We start from the raw sequence: 20454 nt of genomic DNA on the forward strand, positions 1-20454 counted from the left end.
TCAACAAATCTTGAATGAGAGGGAGCAAGGACTAATGCTGTTCCAGCTATTGGCGTAGGAGGTGGATGAGTGCTCTGTATAAAGATTCATGGTCTCATCTAAGCAAAGCTTGAAGATAACTGGTTTAGTAACAGAAGTTCCTCAAGGACTTAGTCTACATGATCTCAATGTTGCTTTGGTTGTTACTTGAAAAGCAGAAGGTTGTTTTGGGTTTGATCCCCCCGTAATTTTGTAACTATGAGCTGCTGCCCTGTATCCCATTCTGCAACTGGCTGCTGAACACAGTGTGCCAAAAATAAAAACCTTACTAGTGCTGGTACTGCTGCTTGTTTCTCACTAGTCCATCAGATAGGCATAGGCAAATGGCAACATACATTCTGCAAAATCGAAAACTACAGTTGCTTGCCTTGAGAAGACGAGGGCAGAAGTCAAGTCCTTAACAACTACCCTTCTATAAGAAATTGAAGTGAGAGTTTCTGTTGTCAACCCCTACTCACTTTTCAGTCTCCTTTTCAGCTAGCTTCTCATAGGCTTCTCTACACCAGGCTGGTCTTAATCTTGAGACTGAGAAACACAATGCCGTGTTGGCCCTGTAAACTTAATAGGTTCACAAACACATTGCTACCCTGAAATCGTGGGCAGTATACCTTAAATCTGCAATATAGCCTTAATAAGAAAAATAAGAAAGCTATTCTTGTTTTCTATCCTACCATTTCCCTGAGGAGAAAGAAATACGCCTCTTGCCAAAGACAATAGCTAAAACATGCAAGAACTGGTGACTAAACAGCACTACCAGACTGCTCCAGTAGAGAAGCTTTCCAGTGCTGAGGGGGAGGTCAAGTAAAACCCAAAACATTTAAGGTAGACCAGTGATAAGGGAAGCAGGCATTTTCCTCCTGCAGTTAGTTACTTTACTGTCACTGAAGATCAGGCCCATTGACAGCAACTCGGCCCAAAAGAAAAAAAAAAAAGCCAAACCCCAAACAAATTCTGGAGCAGCTGCTTAAGAGATGGGGGTGGGTGAAGGAGAATTAGGCTGCGTGTTTAAGATATCAGAATGGGTTGTTTATGCCTCTGGAAGTGAAGGCAATGGAAGATGGTAGCGCGTTGCCGTTGCCTGAACTCTTCAGCGGGCGGCCCCTCCTTGCAGCGCCGCGGTTTCCGGAGGGGACGCCGCCGCAGCTGCACCGCGGAGCCGACCGGAGCGAGATGGCGGTGGCACCGTCCGGCCGGCGCCGTGCCCTGACAGGGACCCGCGATCGCTCCCTCCTCCGGGCTCCAGGCGGCGGCTGCGAGCCCCGGTGCGGCGGCGAGGGGGGGCGGCTGCCGCAGCGCCGCTCGGGCGGGGGGCGGGCGAGAAATGCCGAAGCTGCGTGGGGAGGCCTTCTGGAGGGAGACGCTGCGGAGCGCCCACTACGTGGTGGCGCCCATGGTTGACCAGAGCGAGCTGGCCTGGAGGCTGCTGAGCCGCCGCCACGGCGCCCAGCTCTGCTACACGCCGATGCTGCACGCCCAGGTCTTCCTCAGGGACGCTAACTACCGCCGCGAGAACCTCTACGACGAGGCTTGTCCCGAGGACCGTCCGCTTATCGTGCAGGTGAGTGCTGCCACTGGCGTCCGAGCCGGCGGCCCGCAGCGCTCCCCGAGCGGCGGCGCCTGCCCGGTCAGCCCCAGCGCCGGAGCGGCGGCAGGCACTGCCGGGAATGGCTCCCCGGGGTTCTCCTTGCGGTGCGCTCTTGGGTAGCGCTACGAAGGCAAGTCGGCATTGCCAAATACACCGTTGTCATCCACCGCGTTTGTGTTCACAAATCCAGACGTTTTCCAAATGCTCATGAGTTCACGCCAGTCACTTGTTACCTGTATGTGTTTATATATATATATATATACCTGGTTCTATGAGATGACAGAAATCTCATTTTCTTCCCCTAAATACTGCTAACAGTACTTAGCTCATGAAGGTGTGTTTTTCTGTTTATCCCTTGTGTAGCAAAGGGGATTTGGTATCTTAACCACAGAGGCCTGGAGCACTAGACTTCTCCCAGGGTTTCAGTCCTCTACATGTCATCTTTACACATACGTTGCAGCTGGTCTTCTAGAGTCAAGGGTTGTTCCAGACGTGATACCATTCAGGGAGGATCACAAATTTTTGAGTAGTACTCTGAAACAATGAGTTCTGTACATAGCTATAGAAAAAAGAGGCAAGGAAGATAAGACACACTTTAAAGCTTGTGTTGCTTCTGCTTCTTGAGTACCTTGTGAGGTTCAGGTATGTCCCTCCACTCCATCCCAAAGAAGGAGAGGGCTGCAGAGCTGAATGCAGGGAAAGACAGCCAGCATGAGCAGAGGAATGGTGTGGTTTCCACATGTGGAGCAGTTAAATGAATGGGGACTCTGCCCTGGAAGAAAAGTGTCTCCCCTGTCTGAGGGGAGAGATAAGAGAAGTGTGTGAAAGTAAGATTGGCTTGAAGATGAATAGGAAACAAATGTTAAATAAAGGTAGTGATAAGCTTTGAAAATTATTACCGCAGGATGTAATGGATGCTGAAAGATTACATGAGTTTAGAAAGCAAATGAAAGAAAACTCTCTTGAGGGTCATTAGGTGCAGCAAACACCACTTCTGCTTCCAAAGAAGACATTTTCTTCCAAAGAACCAGTTTCTGCTGTTTGCTACTCATCTGTTGTTGACCATTATCAGAGCAGGATGAGGTGGACCTTTGTTCTGTCTCAGTAAAGCTTTGTATATTCTCCTTTTTCTAAGAGAGGTACTTTCATTTGCCACAGAAAAATACAGGTGGCAGACTTCTAGTCTTAGAAGGCTCTTAAGTTTTTTGAACACAGATCTTCAGCTCAGTAAACTCTGTGTTCTGGGAAGCCTACCTGAAGAGAGGCAGTTACTGTGAGCTTGCTACATTATCCATCGCACTGGCCACTACTGGACATAAGGCACAGAGCTAACTAGATCTTCGCTTGACCCAGTACAGCAATCCTTACCAATTTCTGCAATATTTCTGGGCAGGTTTGGGTTTTGGTCACAGACTCTTGGAACCAGATTAAGCAGATTTGTGTCTGAGCCCTGCCAGCCCTGTGGGTTGTGGGTTTTACTGTGTAAAAATCCTCACTGATGTGGCATAGTTGGAGGCTTTCTACTGTTTTAAACATCTCCGAGAAGGAAATGCCTTTTCTTGTTTTAGTTACATAATTTACATAATGCTGTAGCACTTAAGTGACATCTTCTGCACACGTGTTTGAGTTTAAATCCATGTTATTTAAAGGTGTGATGGCATTGTTTTTGTTAATAATGAATTTAAGAAAATCTGTTTAAAAGCATAAATGAGAATAATAGTCTGTTACTGTCCTGTTCAACAATGCAGCTTCAAATTCACCCGTTTTTTTCTTAATAAACTGATTTTTGCACTGTTTTACATGCAGTATTAATTATATTTAAGACTGAGCATTTGACTATCAGCCCAGTGTGTCTATTTCACATTCCACACAAACGTGAATTCATTTGAGAGGCAGTGGTACTTATCTAAGAATTGTCTGAAGACCCAGAGACACCACAGGTAACTCTTTTCTTCTGCACTACCTTTATGTATCAAATGCTATAGCTGTTTGTTCTACAGGGGATCTTAAGTGTTGTTCCATCTTTTTCGTGGATATTACATGTCAAATATTCTATAAATATTTCTTTGCCTCTCGAATGCTCATCTTTCTCAGTTTTTCAATTGAAGTTTGAGGATCTTTGGCAGGTGAGTGTCACAGTTTTTGTCTGTGGTGGGTTTTCTTTTTTTGGGAAATGGTGTTTGCTATTATTAACTGTGCATATTATGCCTGTTTTCTGTAGCAAGTAGATTGCTTCATAACTATGTCATAATGTGTTGTCAGTACTTCAAGAAAGCTATTGCCTAATTATTCCACTTCTTTTTGTCTTTCTCAGTTCTGTGCCAATGACCCTGAAGTGTTTGTCCAAGCAGCACTGTTGGCTCAGGATTATTGCGATGCCATAGACCTAAATTTGGGTTGCCCCCAAATGATTGCAAAGAGAGGTACGTGCAAATCTGAACCCTGCATAAATAGAGAAATGGTACGTTTCAAATGTGACTGTTGCTAGTAAAACACCAAGAGGACCAAATGAAACCAATTTTGCAACACTGCATTTAAAATTGTTACGCAGGAACGTAAAGTCCCCTCTTTCCTTGATACTTGCAGGGAGTTTATTCACATTAGCATATAAAAGGATAACACCTACCGGATCCCTAAGAGGTATTGCAAAGATAGCTGGTTTGAAAACCAGAACCAGTGTTTGAAAATTTTGAATAAGTTAGGATGCTGAGAAGCGATCTGTTCAGTAACTGCTTATTCCTCTTCTAAAATGTCTTTCAAAGACTAATAGGAAGTGATCAGTGGTGTACAGAGCAAATAGATCTTTCAATCTGATTGGGTATTATCCTGAAGGGAATTTTTATACACCTGATATAAACTCCTGAAAGTTGGACTTCGAGCTGCTGGTGTCAACACAACAGCCTTAAGGAGTAGCAGTGGAAGTAGGTTGTGGGGATTCATCGTTTGTCCTGTAAATCTAGGGTGGCATGGGGGACAGAATGACTCACCTCTTCCAGTTTGGGCAGGACAGAGCAACTCTGTTTCCAGAGGCGTATGAGTGTCTGGATCTTTGTATGTGAGTTTATGAATCTTGGTCTTCTCTACAAGTCTGTTATGTTATTTTATCGTAGGTCACTACGGAGCATTTCTGCAAGAGGAATGGGATCTTCTTCAGAGAATGAGTAAGTCTTTAAAGAGGCCTCACTTTACAGAGACTTCACTTGGAGAGGGACTAGGATGAACTCATTACTGAGAGGAGGTTTATGGATTCGGGGGAAAGGAGGTACAGCATGTTTCTTTGGGGAGGGTTGTGTTTGTGTTTTGTTGGTTTGGTTTGTGGTTTTTTTTCATAGAATCATAGAATAGTCAGGGTTGGAAAGGACCTTAAGATCATCAAGTTCCAACCCCCCTGCCATGGGCAGGGACTCCTCACACTAAACCACATCACTCAAGGCCTTGTCCAACCTGGTCTTGAACACTGCCAGGGATGGAGCATTCACAACTTCCCTGGACAACCCATTCCAGTGCCTCACCACCCTAACAGGAAACAGTTTCCTCCTTAGATCCAATCTAAGCTTCCCCTTTTAAGTTTTAACCCGTTACCCCTTGTCCTGTCACTGCAGTCCCTAATGAAGAGTCCCTCCCCAGCATCCCTGTAGGCCCCCTTCAGATACTGGAAGGCTGCTATGAGGTCTCCACGCAGCCTTCTCTTCTCCAGGCTGAACAGCCCCAACTTTCTCAGCCTATCTTCGTATCTTCTTTCTTTCTTACTGTATTCCAGTGGCACCCTCAGAATTCTTTATAGTATCCCACTACAGGACTTATTCTAGATCTGCTAAAAGACTTTAGTACCTGAAACACTTTAGGTGAAAGTTAGTCAATAAAGCCCCAGTCTGATGATGGCTTAATGTCTCTCCAGCTCTAGAAACTGCAGTTGGAAATTCTTTATAGACTTCTTCTAGAGTCTAGAAATTCTTCCCTGTGAGGGTGCTGAGGCACTGGCACAGGATGCCCAGGGAAGCTGTGGCTGCCCCATCCCTGGCAGTGTTCAAGGCCAGGTTGGACACAGAGGCTTGGAGCAACCTGGTCTAGTGGAAGGGGTCCCTGCCTGTGGCCGGGGGTTGGAAACAGATGATTTTTAAGGTCCCTTCCAACCCAAACCAATCTGGGATTCTGTGAAACAGCAGAACTCCCAGTGTCTTACTTTTTCACTTTGAAGTTCTCAGGAGCCAGGTGTTCTCCTACTTGAAGCCACAGCTGCCCTTTTCTGATCAACTCAGCATACCTTTCTGTCCGCACTATAACAAGTTATGCTTCTCTTCTAATTTGTGTAGGTTGCTTTCAGACTGCTGGTAGCAGTTGTGAACAGTATTGGGGTTTTTCTGTTCTCTTTAATACATTCAGAATTGATTTAAAAAGCAAGGTTTTGGTCTTTGAGTATAGCTGAGAATGTGCTTTCACCCCACTTCAGAGCAAGTTTATGAATTCCGTGAAATTAGAATACTTCTGTTTGCGTGGTCCAGGGAATCTTGAATGATGTTTGGCACAGAGACTGCTGAGACCCTGGAAAGCTAGACGGTGCTTTTCTGCCCAGCATGTAATGTGCAGTTAGGGCACCTTTCTTAGAAGTAAAAGGTACAAATCAGAACAGCCTCAAGGTGAGAAGAGAACCCAGGTCATCCGGTTGGGTGAAAATCCAGGGTGTGTAGTAAGAGAGTTGTCTTATTAGACTGTTGTATAAAAGGTGGTCAGAGCTTCCTCTTCCTCCTTCTCCCCCATCCTTTTCTAATATGATGGAGTACTCTTTTCTGCTTACGCCTGTATACACCTTAAGTGTTCATTTGAAAGGGTGTTAGAAAGTACCTATCAATAGGGCTCCTAGGATTTGAGTTAGAACACAGCAGGTGGCTATATTATACATCCAAGCTCTGGAAGTAAAGAGAATTTCAAGCATGCCATTGCTCAGTGTTTTTTCTGTTGGTTTTGTTAGCAATCTTTTCAGTAGTTTTCCGATTTCATGCACTGTGTAAACACTATGGGAGTTTAAAATGTTCTAGATTTCATCCTGATTGTGTAACCTACATTTACTATTAAACTGGGTCCACAGTTGTCAAATTCAGTTGATAAGCCTCTTTTGGCCATGGACAAGACTCTACTTGTCATGACTGTTTATGTGAAGATTTAGAAAGAAGCAAAGCATCTCTTGTAGAAAAGGTGGACAAGAGAGTATTAATGTTGTTGGCAGAGTAGGAGGAGTACAATAGCCTGTGATTACAGTAAACCTGTACCAATGATGAAGATTTGAGGGGATGGTCCTTGAAAGTGAAGGTTTGATGTGGTGGAAGCATTAGGACTATTAAACGTTGACTATTTTATGCCTTTTTGTTAGAATGCAGATTTTGTGCTTCATGTTTTACTATTACTTGATTAACCTGTGCAGTAAGGATTGCAGAGGACACTGCTGATTGTTTAAGCTGTGAGAACTGCCTAGCATTAACTTTTGAGGCTTTTTACATACCACACCTAGTATCTTGAGGATATGCACTCTTCATAGCATTGTGCAGCCCACTTACGTGTCTTTTCAATCTTCCCCAGTTTTACTGGCAAATGAGAAGCTCTCTGTTCCCATCACATGTAAAATCCGCGTTTTCCCAGAAATTGACAAGACAGTGAAGTATGCACAGATGCTGGAGAAGGCTGGATGCCAGGTAAGGTGGCAGCTGCTCCCTGTACTCTTGCATTGGACACACGTCTCTTTGTAAAGCATCTGGTGACCGGATCTTGGATTACAGTGGAGATGAATAGGCTGCATCATTTTACAAAGAGGAAAAATGGGATGCAGAGAGACTTTATATATTCGCAGTTGTAGGCAGCAGGCCAATAGTGTGCTGCAGAAGACATCATGATTTCAGAGTCTCTCTTATAATCACTGCACAGGGTGGCATCCTTCACTGTGGCTGAGCGTCTCAGTCTGCTGCAGGAGGCAGTGTGAGTGCATGAAGTCCACAGAGCTATAATAAAAACCTAGTATCAAAAATGACTGCCACTAGTGAGAAAATAGGCAGCTTTCTAGGAGTTAACTCAAACAGGAAGAGATGCTGTGGTTAGAGCAAGTACTGACAGTGTTCAGACCTTCTGCTGAGGAGCAAGCCAGATCAATAAACCACAAATTCCAAAGTGAATCACAAATAGGAGCCAGTAGAGGAGGAAATCTGTAGGTCCTCCCAAGATATGATCTTGTCATGCTGTGGAATAGCAATCTGAAAGAAGCCCAAGACCATGCCATGGTAGGTGAGCTGCTGATGCCTTTCTGTGATACCAGAGTCGTTGTGCTGTTGAAAGAGCAGTGGGAATTCAGTGGCATCCATGAAGTGTATGGCGTGAAAGGAAATTTTTGTCGGTTTGTCCAGTGGTTCATGCACATGAAAAGTAGATGTAACTTTGTTTTCTAGCTGCTGACTGTGCATGGCCGTACTAAAGAACAGAAGGGACCGCTTGCTGGCGTGGCGTCCTGGGAGCACATTCAGGCTGTCAGGTCAGTGAGCAGTGCTCGTGTCGCTGGAATTCTGCTAACAGATGATGAAGGTAGATTTTAAGTGGATTAAAGAGCAAACAAGTTTATGTGTGACAGCAGTAGAATTTCTGGGTTGACTCTAATTCTCAATTTTATGCATCTGTTTTATTCACTGGTATAGAAAAGCTGTAAGCATTCCTGTATTTGCAAATGGAAACATCCAGTGTCTCAGTGATGTTGAAGAATGTATCCGTAAAACAGGAGTGCATGGTGTCATGAGTGCAGGTAAATAAAATGAATTTTTACTCAGGTGAAAATACAAACTATTTCTTACTCTTAGCAGCCCCATATACATTCATTAAGAGCTTATGTCAGACTGACTTAGTGAACAGCTTTGGTTGAAAGCTGAGTGGCCATTCTCCTTCTTCTTAGAGTGGCCATGTCTTACCAGGACCAGGAATCACTTAAGATTATGTAAGAATTGTTATGTTGGACTTCTAGTACCATTGAGTGGACAGCTCAAATCTAATTACTTGACAAAGGCATATGGGACTCCTGTTGTCCTGGAATATTTTCATGACATCTGTTAATCAAAGCAACAGTTTTTGAACGGATCTTGATGCAGGGCGTGCATCCACTGATTAATATTCCTGTAGATGTTTCATGTTGGGTTGGGACAAGAAAGAACTGGCGTAGCTTCCTACAGGGAGAGCTAGGACAGAAACAGAGAAAGCTTCCAATCATTTGCACAGTTAGATCAATGAAATATTTTCTGGGAGGTTGTAGAATCTTATTCTTAGAAAATACAAAAGCTTTTGAAGCTAACAGAGAAAAGCATAGTGAGAAGCAGTATCTGTAAACTTAGGCCAAATGAATGTTAAGACAGACATAAGACAGGACATCCACTGTCCAAGTATTTAACAACTGGGCAACAAAACCAGTGATTTTTCTATTTGTCAATTTTTTTTACTGTCTTTATGTTAAGATTGGATGCCTTTCTGTAAAATGTACTTTAGTTAGATATGAGCTATTTGGCTCAGTTAAGAACTGTATAGTCAAATGTAGTATCCTGAGGTCAGACCAGAGTTTTATGTACCCTGTGTTCCTCTTTGAGTACATGGGTGATGTGTCTGTCTGGCTGGTGGAATCACAACAGAGCTGATCAAGCTCCAGAGCCTGGTTTTTGTTTTCTGTTTCAATTCTGAAATGGAAGTTTGAGTATTTCTTTTCCTTCCGTAGAAGGTAATCTCCATAACCCAGCTTTGTTTGAGGGCCGAAACCCATTGGTGTGGGAGATGGCTGAGGAGTATCTGGAGATAGTGCAGAAGTACCCTTGTCCATTGTCTTATGTTAGGGCTCATCTCTTCAAGCTCTGGCATCACACGTGAGTATCTCCAGAGAACTCTTCATGTTTTCAGGGCTTATCTTGCTTAGCAAGTGTCTGGGTTTTGTAGACAAGATTTTGTTTGGCCAGAATGAATACGCTGCAAGGTTTTCTTTCCTGGACCTGGCTGGACGGAATGTGGGCTGAGGCCTTTACTCTTCACTGCATATCTGGAAAACAGGGCATGGGGAATGAACAGGTTACCACAAGATAACTAGGGTGTGAGCTCACAGTATTTCAACTGCCATGTGGTAATTGCCCAGATACACATATGCACTTTGTGGCGAACACGAGTTAACTAACTCCTTGTTCAGTGTGAGGCAAGTTGTCTTGCATTTGTTGTGTAGTAAGAGCATGGCCATGGGTAGTTACTGAGGAGTGGCTGATGCACTGTGTATTCATGTTAGCTTATCTCAAAGTACCTTGGTTGCGTGCCAAGTATTTATTTGAAAAAAAAGTGGGTAGGTGTGGTTTTCTGTGGACTTACAAGAAAGAAGATAAGCTTCTACCAAAGGCAAGTGCAGCAAGAGAAATCTGTGAAAAGCTTTTATAAATATATTTTCAGTTGATCTCAGTGTAGAAATAATGAATAAAATGACTTGATGTTTGGGATTTGCCTCAGGCTTCAAGTTTACCAGCAACTGCGTGAAGAATTAGCAAAAGTGAAGACTCTAGAGGGCATTGTAGATGTCAACAGGGAGCTGAAACTACGATGCCAGGTACTAAGATGGGTCCTAATCTCCCAGAACAACACTGTCTGCACTTGGTGGGAACTTACCGTGTATGTCATACAGTTGATGTCTGTTAGTCACTTCATTGAAACTTTGTGGCTTACCAACCTTGACGTTGGTAGTTTACTACAGTAGCGGCCCCCGAAGTCTGGACAGTTTTACACAGGATTTAAGAGTTACAAGTCTGCTTCAATTAATCTCTCTTAGTAGAAGTTTTTTGCCTATATTTGACTGTCAATAACTGTCACTTGAAATTCCAATTTGTGGTTTCCTGAAGTTTGAAAGTATTATTTAAGAGTGTTGCCTGAGAACTTCAGGAAAACTGACTGTAACTCTATACTGCAGGAAGAAATAGCTAATCAGAAAGAAGGAGAAAAGCCAAAAGAAGGGTTGCCTTTCTTCCACTGGATCTGTCAGCCATACATCAGGCCTGGGTAAGTTAGTTATTTTAACATGGACAGAGACCAATAGGCCTTTCCCACCTATCCTATCAGTACAGGGCCACCCAAATCTGTTCTAGGAGCTTATATTAATTTGAAAATAAATGAAGACTTTGGATTGGTTTTGTTCTCATTTCTTTTTTTCTAGATTATTGCTTTGTTCATGGGGATATTGCTCATTGCATTCATCTTCTCCTTTAGAGCCTTCTCAGATTTCTCTCTCTCTGAAAAGTGAAAACCAGTAATTCCTCTGCAGAACAGAAAGAGAACCTGATGAACAACAAATACGCTACCTGACAGTACTTTATCATTATATGTAACATGGATGTTGCTGATAACTGCCAGGGTAGCGAAGATGAGAACTAAATTGTATTCTATAAAGGATGCTTGTGTTGTATGGACAGACTTTTCAGATAACTTACTCCCTTTCTGTTGTGAAAATTGGTCTGAAGACAGTGTGTCTGTTACTAATAGCCAATGATAACAAAAAAGTTCACTTTTTCTATTCCACTTCTATGGGCAGTGACACTTCCCTGTAATTTCACCGTAATCATAGAATCATGGAATAGCTAGGGTTGGAAAGGACCTTAAGATCATCTAGTTCAAAACCCCCCTGCCATGGGCAGGGACACCTCACACTAAACCATGTCACTGAAGGCTCTGTCCAACCTGGCCTTGAACACTGCCAGGGATGGAGCATTCACAACTTCCCTGGACAACCCATTCCAGTGCCTCACCACCCTAACAGGAAAGAATTTCCTTCTTATATCCAATCTAAACTTCCCCTGTTTAAGTTTGAACCTGTTACCTGTTGTCCTATCACTACAGTCCCTAACGAAGAGTCCCTGCTGCTATGAGGTCTCCACACAGCCTTCTCTTCTCTAGGCTGAGCAGCCCCAACTTTCTCAGCCTAATAGAAAAGTTTAGAGTTTACCCAGATTTCAGTAAACCAGAACAGTATCTGGGGATCACCTGCTTGTTCACTACAGCCAATTTACGATGATATTCACTGTTTCAGGCCAAAGGAGAGATGCAAGGAGAATGGAGCCAGTGAAAAAGGTGTGCGAGGAAAACGTGCTTTGGAAGAGGAGGAAGATGGAAATGCTGAGCTTCTGTCAAAGAATAAACAAAAAAAGAAGTTGAGAAATCCAAATAAAAGCTTTGATCCATCTTTAAAACGTAAGTTCCATTTATTGGATTAATGCTTGGAAAGGTGCTGATATCCCATTTGACATAAACAGCCACTGTTTATTTTCCTTGTTCATGTAGTTGTAGAAATTTCTTAAAACAGGATTACTGGGAAATTTCAGTAGTAGGCAATGTGATTCAGTTTATGTTCATTACTAAAGAAAACTAGGATTAAAGAAGTAGGTCACTGATCCACTATAATCATCTTTTTAAGATCAGAATGCTTTTACAAACTGAATTTTAGCTGTCATTAATATTTGAAATTGCCTGTGCATTTCAAGCAGTTGTCCTCCTCTCTTACACTTGAGAATTAAAATTTTCCATGTTTGGATTTAGTTTAGAGGCACTTAAAAAGTCCTTGACCTTTGCACTGTTCTTTGAGGTACTGTATTTTAATTTTAAAAAGTCTCTCTCGCTAGAGAAGTGCCAAGCTGATGCTGCTTTGTTTGGGTTGGTTTACTTTCTTCCACATAAAAATACCATTGCTGAAATCCTCTCTCTTTTTCTAGCCAAATATGCAAAATGTGATCAATGTGGAAACCCTAAGGTAAGTCAATGCCAGTGGTCCATTAGAGCGTTTCTATTAAATGGAAATTAAATGACCATGAAGTGGTCAATGGCTCAATGTCCAAATGAAGAACAGTGATGAGTGGCATCCCGCAGGAGTCCACGCTGGGACCAGTACTGTCTAATGTCTTCAACAGTGACATAAGACTGTGGGATAGAGGGCGCCCTCAGCAAGTTTGCAGATGACATGAAGCTGAGTGGTACGGTTGACACTCGTGAGGGAAGGGATGCCCTCCAGAGGGACCTGGGCAAACTCGAGAACTGGGCCTATGTGAACGTCGTGAAGTTCAACACGGCCAAATGCAAGTTCCTGCACCTGGGCTGGGGCAACCTCTGGTATCAATACAGACTGGGGCTTAGGAGCAGCCCTGAGGAGAAGGACTTAGGGGTGCTGGTGGATGAAAAGCTGAACATGAGCAGGCACTCATAAGCACTTGCAGCCCAGAAGGCAAATCGTATCTTGGGCTGCATCCAGAGGCACATGGCCAGCAGGTCAAGGGAGGTGATTCTGCCCCTCTGCTCTGCTCTAGCAAGGCTTCACCTGAAGTACTGCATCCAGATCTGGAGTCCTCAGCACAGGAAAGACATGGACTTGTTGCAGCAAGCCTAGAGGGGGCCTACAAAAGTGGTCAGAGGATTGGAGCACCTCTCTATGCAGAAAGCCTGAGAGAGTTGGGGTTGTTCAGCCTGGAGAAGAGGAGACTTTGGGGAGACCTTATTGTAACCTTTCAGTACTGAAAGGAGACTTATAAGAAAGGTGGTGACAGGCTTTTTAGTAGGGCCTGTTACAATAGAACAAGAGTTCATGGTTTTACACTAAAAGAGGGCAGACTCACACTAGATACATGAAAGTAATTTTTTACCACGAGGGTGGAGAAACACTGGCACAAGTTGCCCATAGATGTGGTGTATGGCCCATTCCAGGAAGGGTCAGGTTGGACGGGGCTCTGAGCAACCTGATCTAGAGAAAGATGTCCCTGCTCACTGCAGGGTGGTTGGAACAGATGACTTTTAAAGGTGCCTTCCAACTCTATTCTGGGATTCTGAGTCCTGAGGTAGGTGCATGACAGTGTTGAGTAGCACACACGTACCAAGTCCTGCTGATACATAGGGGAAAAAAGTCAGTTCATACTTGGACAAAAGTCTCTTAACTATTAACCATAAACAGAGGTAAAGGTGCTGCACAAAAACCACTACCATACATAGGGTCTTTGAGATCATTTGTCTTCCTTTCCAAAAATGTGTTGTCTTCCTTTCCAAAAAGTAGCATTACAGCATGTGGTGTTGTTCCCTTTTGTAACAGCTGTAGTACCTTAAAACCAGCAGCTAGGGCTCAGTTTGGAGCTGCAACTACAGGAGACAGTGTATTTTGTGCTGTGTTCATTGTTGGGAGAACACTGAGCACTCATCTGGCCTGCTTTCATAAGCCACCCTATTTCATTGCTAATCCAGGTGACACTGCTTGGTGTGTCAACAGACCTCTCTGAAGCTGGGCTTAATCTCACTTTTGTTTTGCTCTTACATCACTGTAATGATGCCGACAGACCTTGAAATCTTGTGACTGGGCCTGTTTTATTTCCCTCCCCAAGATCATGTGTTTCTAAGCTGTGTCATGGAACTGGGGGAGAACAAAACAAAGTGTGAACCAAAGCATTGTAGCCTCCCAGATAGATTGCTAAATGCAAGTGTCAGCTTCCCAAGACTCAACTGCTGCTATCCCCTAAGGGTCATACATTGCATTTTAATATATACTCAGGTACATTTTTAAGCTGCAAGTAGGGAAATAATTCCTGTGGTAACATTTACTTTAGGCATAGCTGCAGATGGTAGCAAGCATGTCGGGCACCATGCTTCACATCTACTTTGGAGAGAACTACAACAAGCTCACATGCAACAAATGTCACAGTGCTTTTCCAAAGCACTGATGGCACTTACCTGCTTGTGTTGTGCAGCTCAGGCTGCCCAGCATGTTACAGACGCTGCAGAAGTTGAATCTGAATTTTTTTCTGTTTGTCTTGGTTTGGGGTATTTTTTTTTTTTGTTTTGGTTTTTGTTCTCTATGTACAGTTGGTAGCTGGGGCTCCCCCCCCATATAACATCAGCTCTGTCATCTTCATTAGACTGAGGTGTGGCTGCCTAATACACAAGTTCATGATATTTTTCCAGGGTCTGAATGAGCAGAGCTGTATTGTTGTTGCTTATTGTAGTAAACACTAATAATTTTATTTTGACTGATGCTAGCTTCTTTATTCCCCACCCCAGGGCAATAAATGTGTGTTTAACATGTGCCGAGGCTGCTGTAAGAAAAGTGCATTCAAAGCAACAGCAGACTGCCCAGGTAAGTGCAGCCTCCTTCAAGTCACTGAGCAGACGTCCCATCTCCCACGTATGTTCATTGCTTTAAACTTGGGTTTTTTTTTGGGGGTGGGGGGGGATGAGGAGGGGAGGAGCTGTTGGTGTTAAAATCTACAGCCTTGGGATGCATAGTGTCCACTGTGAGAACCCATTCTGTGCAGCTGTAAGGAATGAGCTGTTCTGTTTGCCAGTGCAGTCATCTCATTTCAGATTTGTTTTTCCCCATTCTTGCTTCTTCAGGTCATGGATTACTTTTTAAGACCAAATATGAAAAATCCCTTTCATGGCAGAGTAGTCAAAGAGTAATTCAAAACCCAGAGGTCAGTCGGAGAGGAGATGTAGATGTGGGGGAGACTGCTGTACTGAACGAGGCTGGTGACAGTGCTGTGTTGAAGCTTTGACAATGCCCACTTAAAGAACTCTGCCAGACCTCTGCTTCCCTGGGCCAAGGAACATGCCGTTTCCAGCTCACCGTCAGCTGTGCGAACTTGTTCCTCAGATTTATTTTAAGTAAGTTCTTGAAAAGTTTTAAGTAAAATGCTGCTTACTCAGGGAATTATCCTGCATTTGAAATAAAAAGGGTACAATTAAATTTCTCATGCTGTGTTTTAAAGAATGAAAATGCTGCATTTTTTGGGTGGGGGCAACCTATATAAGCTGCCATCACAATCTGCCTCTTGTATGTTCATTAATCCTTCATCTCCTGTTTTTAATACTGGGGAATAAATTTCTTGTATTAGACCAGTCTTCTGGTGTGCTAAAAACAGTAATGTCAGTGACTTCTTCACTAGCAGAAAATGTGTCACATTTGTCTGAGCTTCCACAGGCCACGTTTTCAAGTGCAAAAAAGAATCTAGCTGTACTTTGAAAATGTGAATGTAAAAGTACAAAATGCTGCTGTAACGACATTGTGTATTAACAATTATTAGTTTTCTACAGTACAAAGCTTAACTGTCTCCCATGAGCCGAAGGTTGGGGAAAAATCAAATCTCTATAATAGAAAGGGTTGTCAGAAACTAAGAACCAAGTTCATGAACCTTTCCCTGCTCAAGGTCTCAAACTTAACTACATGATCATTCTTTCCCCTTCCCACCTGATAAATTCTGTGAGAAGTGTGTCAAAACCAGACACAGATCTATACATGCAAGACTCCTATCTGGCTTTTACCCTTTTGTCCCCATGGGCTCTGTGTTTCTCCCTAGGCATTTGGCCTGTTTAGCCTTACAGTGTTTGGGATGCAATAAAGAATGTCAGGAGCCAAAAAAACCCAAACCAGCCCCAAAAACCCACAGCAGTGGTACAAGCTCTTTAATAGACTGAAAAAAAATGGAAGTCAGGCCATCCCCTGCTTAAGCTAGAATAAATAACTAAACCTTAGCTCAACTTTGAAAATTTATCTCTTTGTGGCCTGTTTGCTGAATGCTGTTTCCGTCGCTGCATGCTCCAGCGTATGCTGCAGTGTGAGCAGCTTTTCTTCAGAGGTGCTGGCACTGTCTCAGTGCACAAAAAGCAGCAGATCTGTTAATGCTTTCTTGTCACCTGTAGCCTACTGAAGGGGACAAAGCAATGACGCATTGTGAAGCCGGTTAACTGTGCAGTCTAGCCCTGCCTGGTCTGGCAAAGCTGGCATGTTATGAACAAAACCATTGTAGCAGTAGTGCCCACAACTCTAAAATCAGTAAGTCTTAAACTACTGTTCCTCCAAGGGAAGTGGTGAAGAGGAGGGAAGTGGAAAGGGAAGGAGAAAGAAACAGGCATGGGGCAGGGGGTACAATGACAGTTACATGCCTGGCCTGGTCCTGAGCAGCTATTCCTGCCCATCCCAAAAGGCTTGTCTGCAACTGAGAGCATCAGGCCCTGAGGGGATGGTAGTTGCCCACAACCCAAACCTCTGTGTCACATGGCCAGACCACCAAGAGGTGTGGTGTATGGCATGGTGTGCTAGGCTAAGTGTGCCTGGTTTAAGCCATTCACTTCGCCTCCATGGGGGCAGGTTTTAGTCATAATTGGTCTTACTCTTTTTTTAATTTATTCTAGGTTGGTGTGTAACAATTCCCCAACAGCTCCTGCAGCTTTTACTGGCCAGTGACAAGAAATTATCCTGTGGTTGAGTTCTCAGTCTTGCAAGCACATATAGCAAGCAAAAGGCCAACACAGTGGACCACTGTACAGTATGTAGTAATGCATTCTGAGTGCATACTCTGTATTACCACTTTCTGGTCTACAGTTTGAGGGTTTGGCTGGGTGAGGGGGCCATTTGTATTCTTATATTCTTGTGTTCAGCCTGTGCCACAGGTTGGAGCTGACTTAGGTGTGTACCTTCCACAAATTCAAAATAAAAATAGGTAATTTAGCAGAGGTAGAGCTGTTTTGAACACAGCTGGAAGGACAGAAGCCAGGAGGGAAACTTCTATGGTTTCCTTCCTTGATGCTTCATCTGCCTGGCACTTGTTTTTCTAGAATCTCAACTGCAGAGATTTTCCCTCTGCCTGTCAGAATCTGTCAGATATTCCCCTTTGGAAGTTATGTTGGATCTGAAAGGAAATGCACTGGAAACCCAGTGCCCAGAATACCAGGTCTGCATTACTGAACAGTAATAGTCCAAAAACCCAAAGTGCCTCTAAGGTCAGGAGCCAAAGGCAGCACCAGGCCTCTGTGACCCCAAGGCGAGCCCTTCCCTGCCTCTGCAACAGAGGAGGCAAGCCTGGTATTTTTTTAATGCCAGAAACACTTGGAGGCCTCAGGAGCTGAAGCGAGGCCCTGTCTGGGCTAAAACCCATTCTGAACACGTTTTTTTTTGACTTTGCAATGACCCTTCACTGCTTATGCACACATGCACCTGTACGTGTTCAGGCATGCACGTGTACATCCCCCCTCGAGCCCTGCAAGCTCAGTTTGTATTTCCTGACCTGCATTACAAACTATGTTAGTTTACAGTCATGAGTTGATACATGGACAGTGTGCTGAAAATTGAACTAGCAGTTCAGTACTACCCTGAACTCTAGTATCTGTAAAACTTAGTCCATGGAGAAACATTCTCATTCAAAACATTAACAAGAGAGTCCATAAGCAAGATTAACAGATCCCTAAACAGAGACCACATGTGAAGCAGAGGCCTTGGCCTACCCTTGTGTCAACCACCCTTACGTTCACTTGCATCTATGCTGTGTTCATACATGAAACATACTATTTCTTAAGGCACCTTCCCTATCACACAAGCATGTGCATCTTGATCTCTAGACATTTGCCTACATCTAGCTTGCTTTTATCTAGCTCATCCCATGCACCAAGTCCTCTAGAGGGACCACAAGAGCTAAGAACTTCAAACCCATTTTGGAGTCTGGACTTAAATGCTGGCTAACCTTTAGTTGTGGCTTTCTATAGATTATGACAATAAAAGTAGTTCAAACTCTCCTGTTGAGTCTTCCCATTTCATTTGCTTGTTCAAGTATGTTATTGGAATAGCATCTTCCAACTCTAATCAGCTCATCAACCACTACTTTCAGCAGCTTTCATCATTTCTGACTACCCTTGTATTCAAATCAAGTTTAGCTACTAAGCTGGCAGGTGTTACTTAGCTTGCCTTGTGAATTGGAACTAGCACAGAAAGCAAGGGGGAGGGAAACTTGTGGCAGGCACCCAAGAGCCCAGCCAGTAGTGTGGGAGAGCCGTGTTTAAAAATGCTTCTGTGCCTTATTTAAACATGGGAACTTGGAACCACATCTCCCACCTCTTGTGGAAATGTTCACTTTTTCCCTCACACAAGCACACACTTTTGTCAAGTATTCCGAGTTCCCTGGTCTGTTTGAAAAATCCCTCTTATAATAAAAAGCTAAATGTTATTATGGAATTTCAAACTGCTTATCTGAACCCTTACCATTTACAGCTTCCCCAAACCCATCAGAAAGCTCACTCACCGCTCACTGTGCCAGAGAAGAGTTTACAGAGTCAGAAAAGAAATGAGAAACATCTGCTGTGCTGACACACCAGTGGACTGGTGCTATGTGAGACATTCAGGTCACATTCTTAACCACACAGTGGGATTTCAGAACACATCTCTCACAAGCAGCCTCATCACAGAATCACCAGTGTGAAGAAAGGATCAAGCTGGCGTTAAGCTCCTAAATTAAGGACGGTCCTTATTCTTGGGAATCCCAATTTGGACATCTCTATACAGAATTAGTGTTTAAGGCATATGCGTCCCTACCTGCTCTTCCAAGGCCTTTCTGAATAGGCAATGCAGACAGATGCACGCTTGTCTTGTGGGCTCCTGTCCCATGCTGTGGCAGAAGACTGCAGTGCTCCTCCCACAGGGCTGGAAACTGCTCAGGCAGGCACGGCAACACAACGCGCTTTGTGCATTAACTGCATCACCACACGAGTGGAAAAAGTTTCAACCTGAACTTCCAAGACATTCTAGAAGCTGATACACTGCGATTGAGGAGGTGGAGATGACCACTGTCATTCCTTAATTAAAAAAGCTGGTGAATTAGGAGGCAGTATTACAACATAAATAAAGCTGAGCCATTTACCATTCAGGCTGGACACATCTGCACCCACACTAACTAGGGATCGCTTTCAGGCAATATACTCATTACCCTGTATAATAAAAAAAAATTCAGCCTGCCAAGTGAGCAAGGTCATGTCCCATTTTGTTACTGTTTCACAGGCCTTCAAGAAGATACACAGTAGTTAACTTGAATTGAAATAGGGGGAGGAAAAGGCAAAGCTCGGCATGCAGAATGATGGTGAAAATGACCCTGTCTTTGGGTTTGAGGGAGATTGGATTCTTGTGTCTAAATCTATTTACAGAGGCACTCAAAAAAGTAGTAGTCATTCACCTGACAAAAAGGAAGGCAAATGCCTGTGTTGGCAAAGAGCTCGTGAGAGGAGACAGACAGGATTAAAAGAAAAAAAAAAAGGTCTAAAAGCAGCACATCAGCCCCTGTACTGGGCACTGGGAGACAAACCCCTGGATCTCAGCATGGATTTACAGGCTACAAACTTTATATACACATAGACTTCAAAGGCACATGGAGTATAAGAGTCAAAGCGAAAGCTACAGCTGTAGAAGCATTAAAGAACTGAAACAGTGGTGTCTGTGAGATCAGGGACAAGAAGATTACCTGGCCTGGTCTACAGATTTTCAGAGCTTTCCACTCGAATTCTTGTTTGAATTAGACCATTTTTTGCTAATACAGCTACCCTTCGGTCTGTAGCTTTTCGTACGTGTACTGAATTATTTCTTTGCTGACAAGAAACTCATTAGGCATTATGAAATACGAATTTACTCATTATGCATTATGAATTTACCAAACTTCTAACTACTCAATCTCATACATTTCTCTCAGAGTTTTCCCATGACAAATGGAAGACTTTTAACCAAAGAACTTACAGGAACTATTGCACCTAAGTCATGAAAAGCACAGAAAGCCAGAGGGAGAGAGCACTGCTGCAATTGAGCCTCTGTGCAAATGCAGTCCAGGAGTTTTGCAACCAGAACATTCTCTCAAGTTGTCCTTTCTTCACAGTTCATCCAAACTACATCTTGAATCAGATTGGAAATGACAATACAATAGCCTACAAAATACAAAACATCATCAAGCTTAGCAAAAAATCAATGGCTTGAGACCAAACCCCAACTTTAATACAAAACTCCAAATACTCACAAG

At 43.5% G+C, this 20454-nt stretch overlaps 1 protein-coding gene across 2 annotated transcripts; it reads left to right on the forward strand.

The window, feature by feature from the left end:
* The first annotated feature begins 1197 nt into the window (after positions 1–1197).
* On the forward strand, positions 1198–18196 carry DUS1L (dihydrouridine synthase 1 like). 2 transcript variants are annotated; one of them, XR_009966234.1, is made up of 14 exons: positions 1198–1597; positions 3939–4047; positions 4735–4785; positions 7199–7311; positions 8056–8138; positions 8299–8402; positions 9357–9501; positions 10124–10220; positions 10578–10666; positions 11691–11851; positions 12370–12407; positions 14690–14765; positions 15023–15292; positions 16820–18196. XR_009966234.1 is itself a non-coding variant. In XM_062626426.1 (13 exons), exons 1-13 carry the CDS (start codon positions 1361–1363, stop codon positions 15181–15183), a joined length of 1464 nt encoding a protein of 487 aa, XP_062482410.1. In that variant the 5' UTR covers positions 1198–1360; the 3' UTR covers positions 15184–15527. The 2 variants fall into 2 exon arrangements, 1 of the variants encoding a protein (XP_062482410.1); XM_062626426.1 differs by lacking the exon at positions 16820–18196 and having other exon boundaries at positions 15023–15527.
* The last annotated feature ends 2258 nt before the right edge of the window (positions 18197–20454 follow it).

Source organism: Pezoporus occidentalis, unplaced genomic scaffold (assembly GCF_034315485.1).
Source record: "Pezoporus occidentalis ecotype Australia unplaced genomic scaffold, CSIRO_AGI_Poc_V1 ctg292, whole genome shotgun sequence".
In the NCBI taxonomy this organism is placed as follows: Eukaryota; Metazoa; Chordata; class Aves; order Psittaciformes; family Psittacidae; genus Pezoporus; species Pezoporus occidentalis.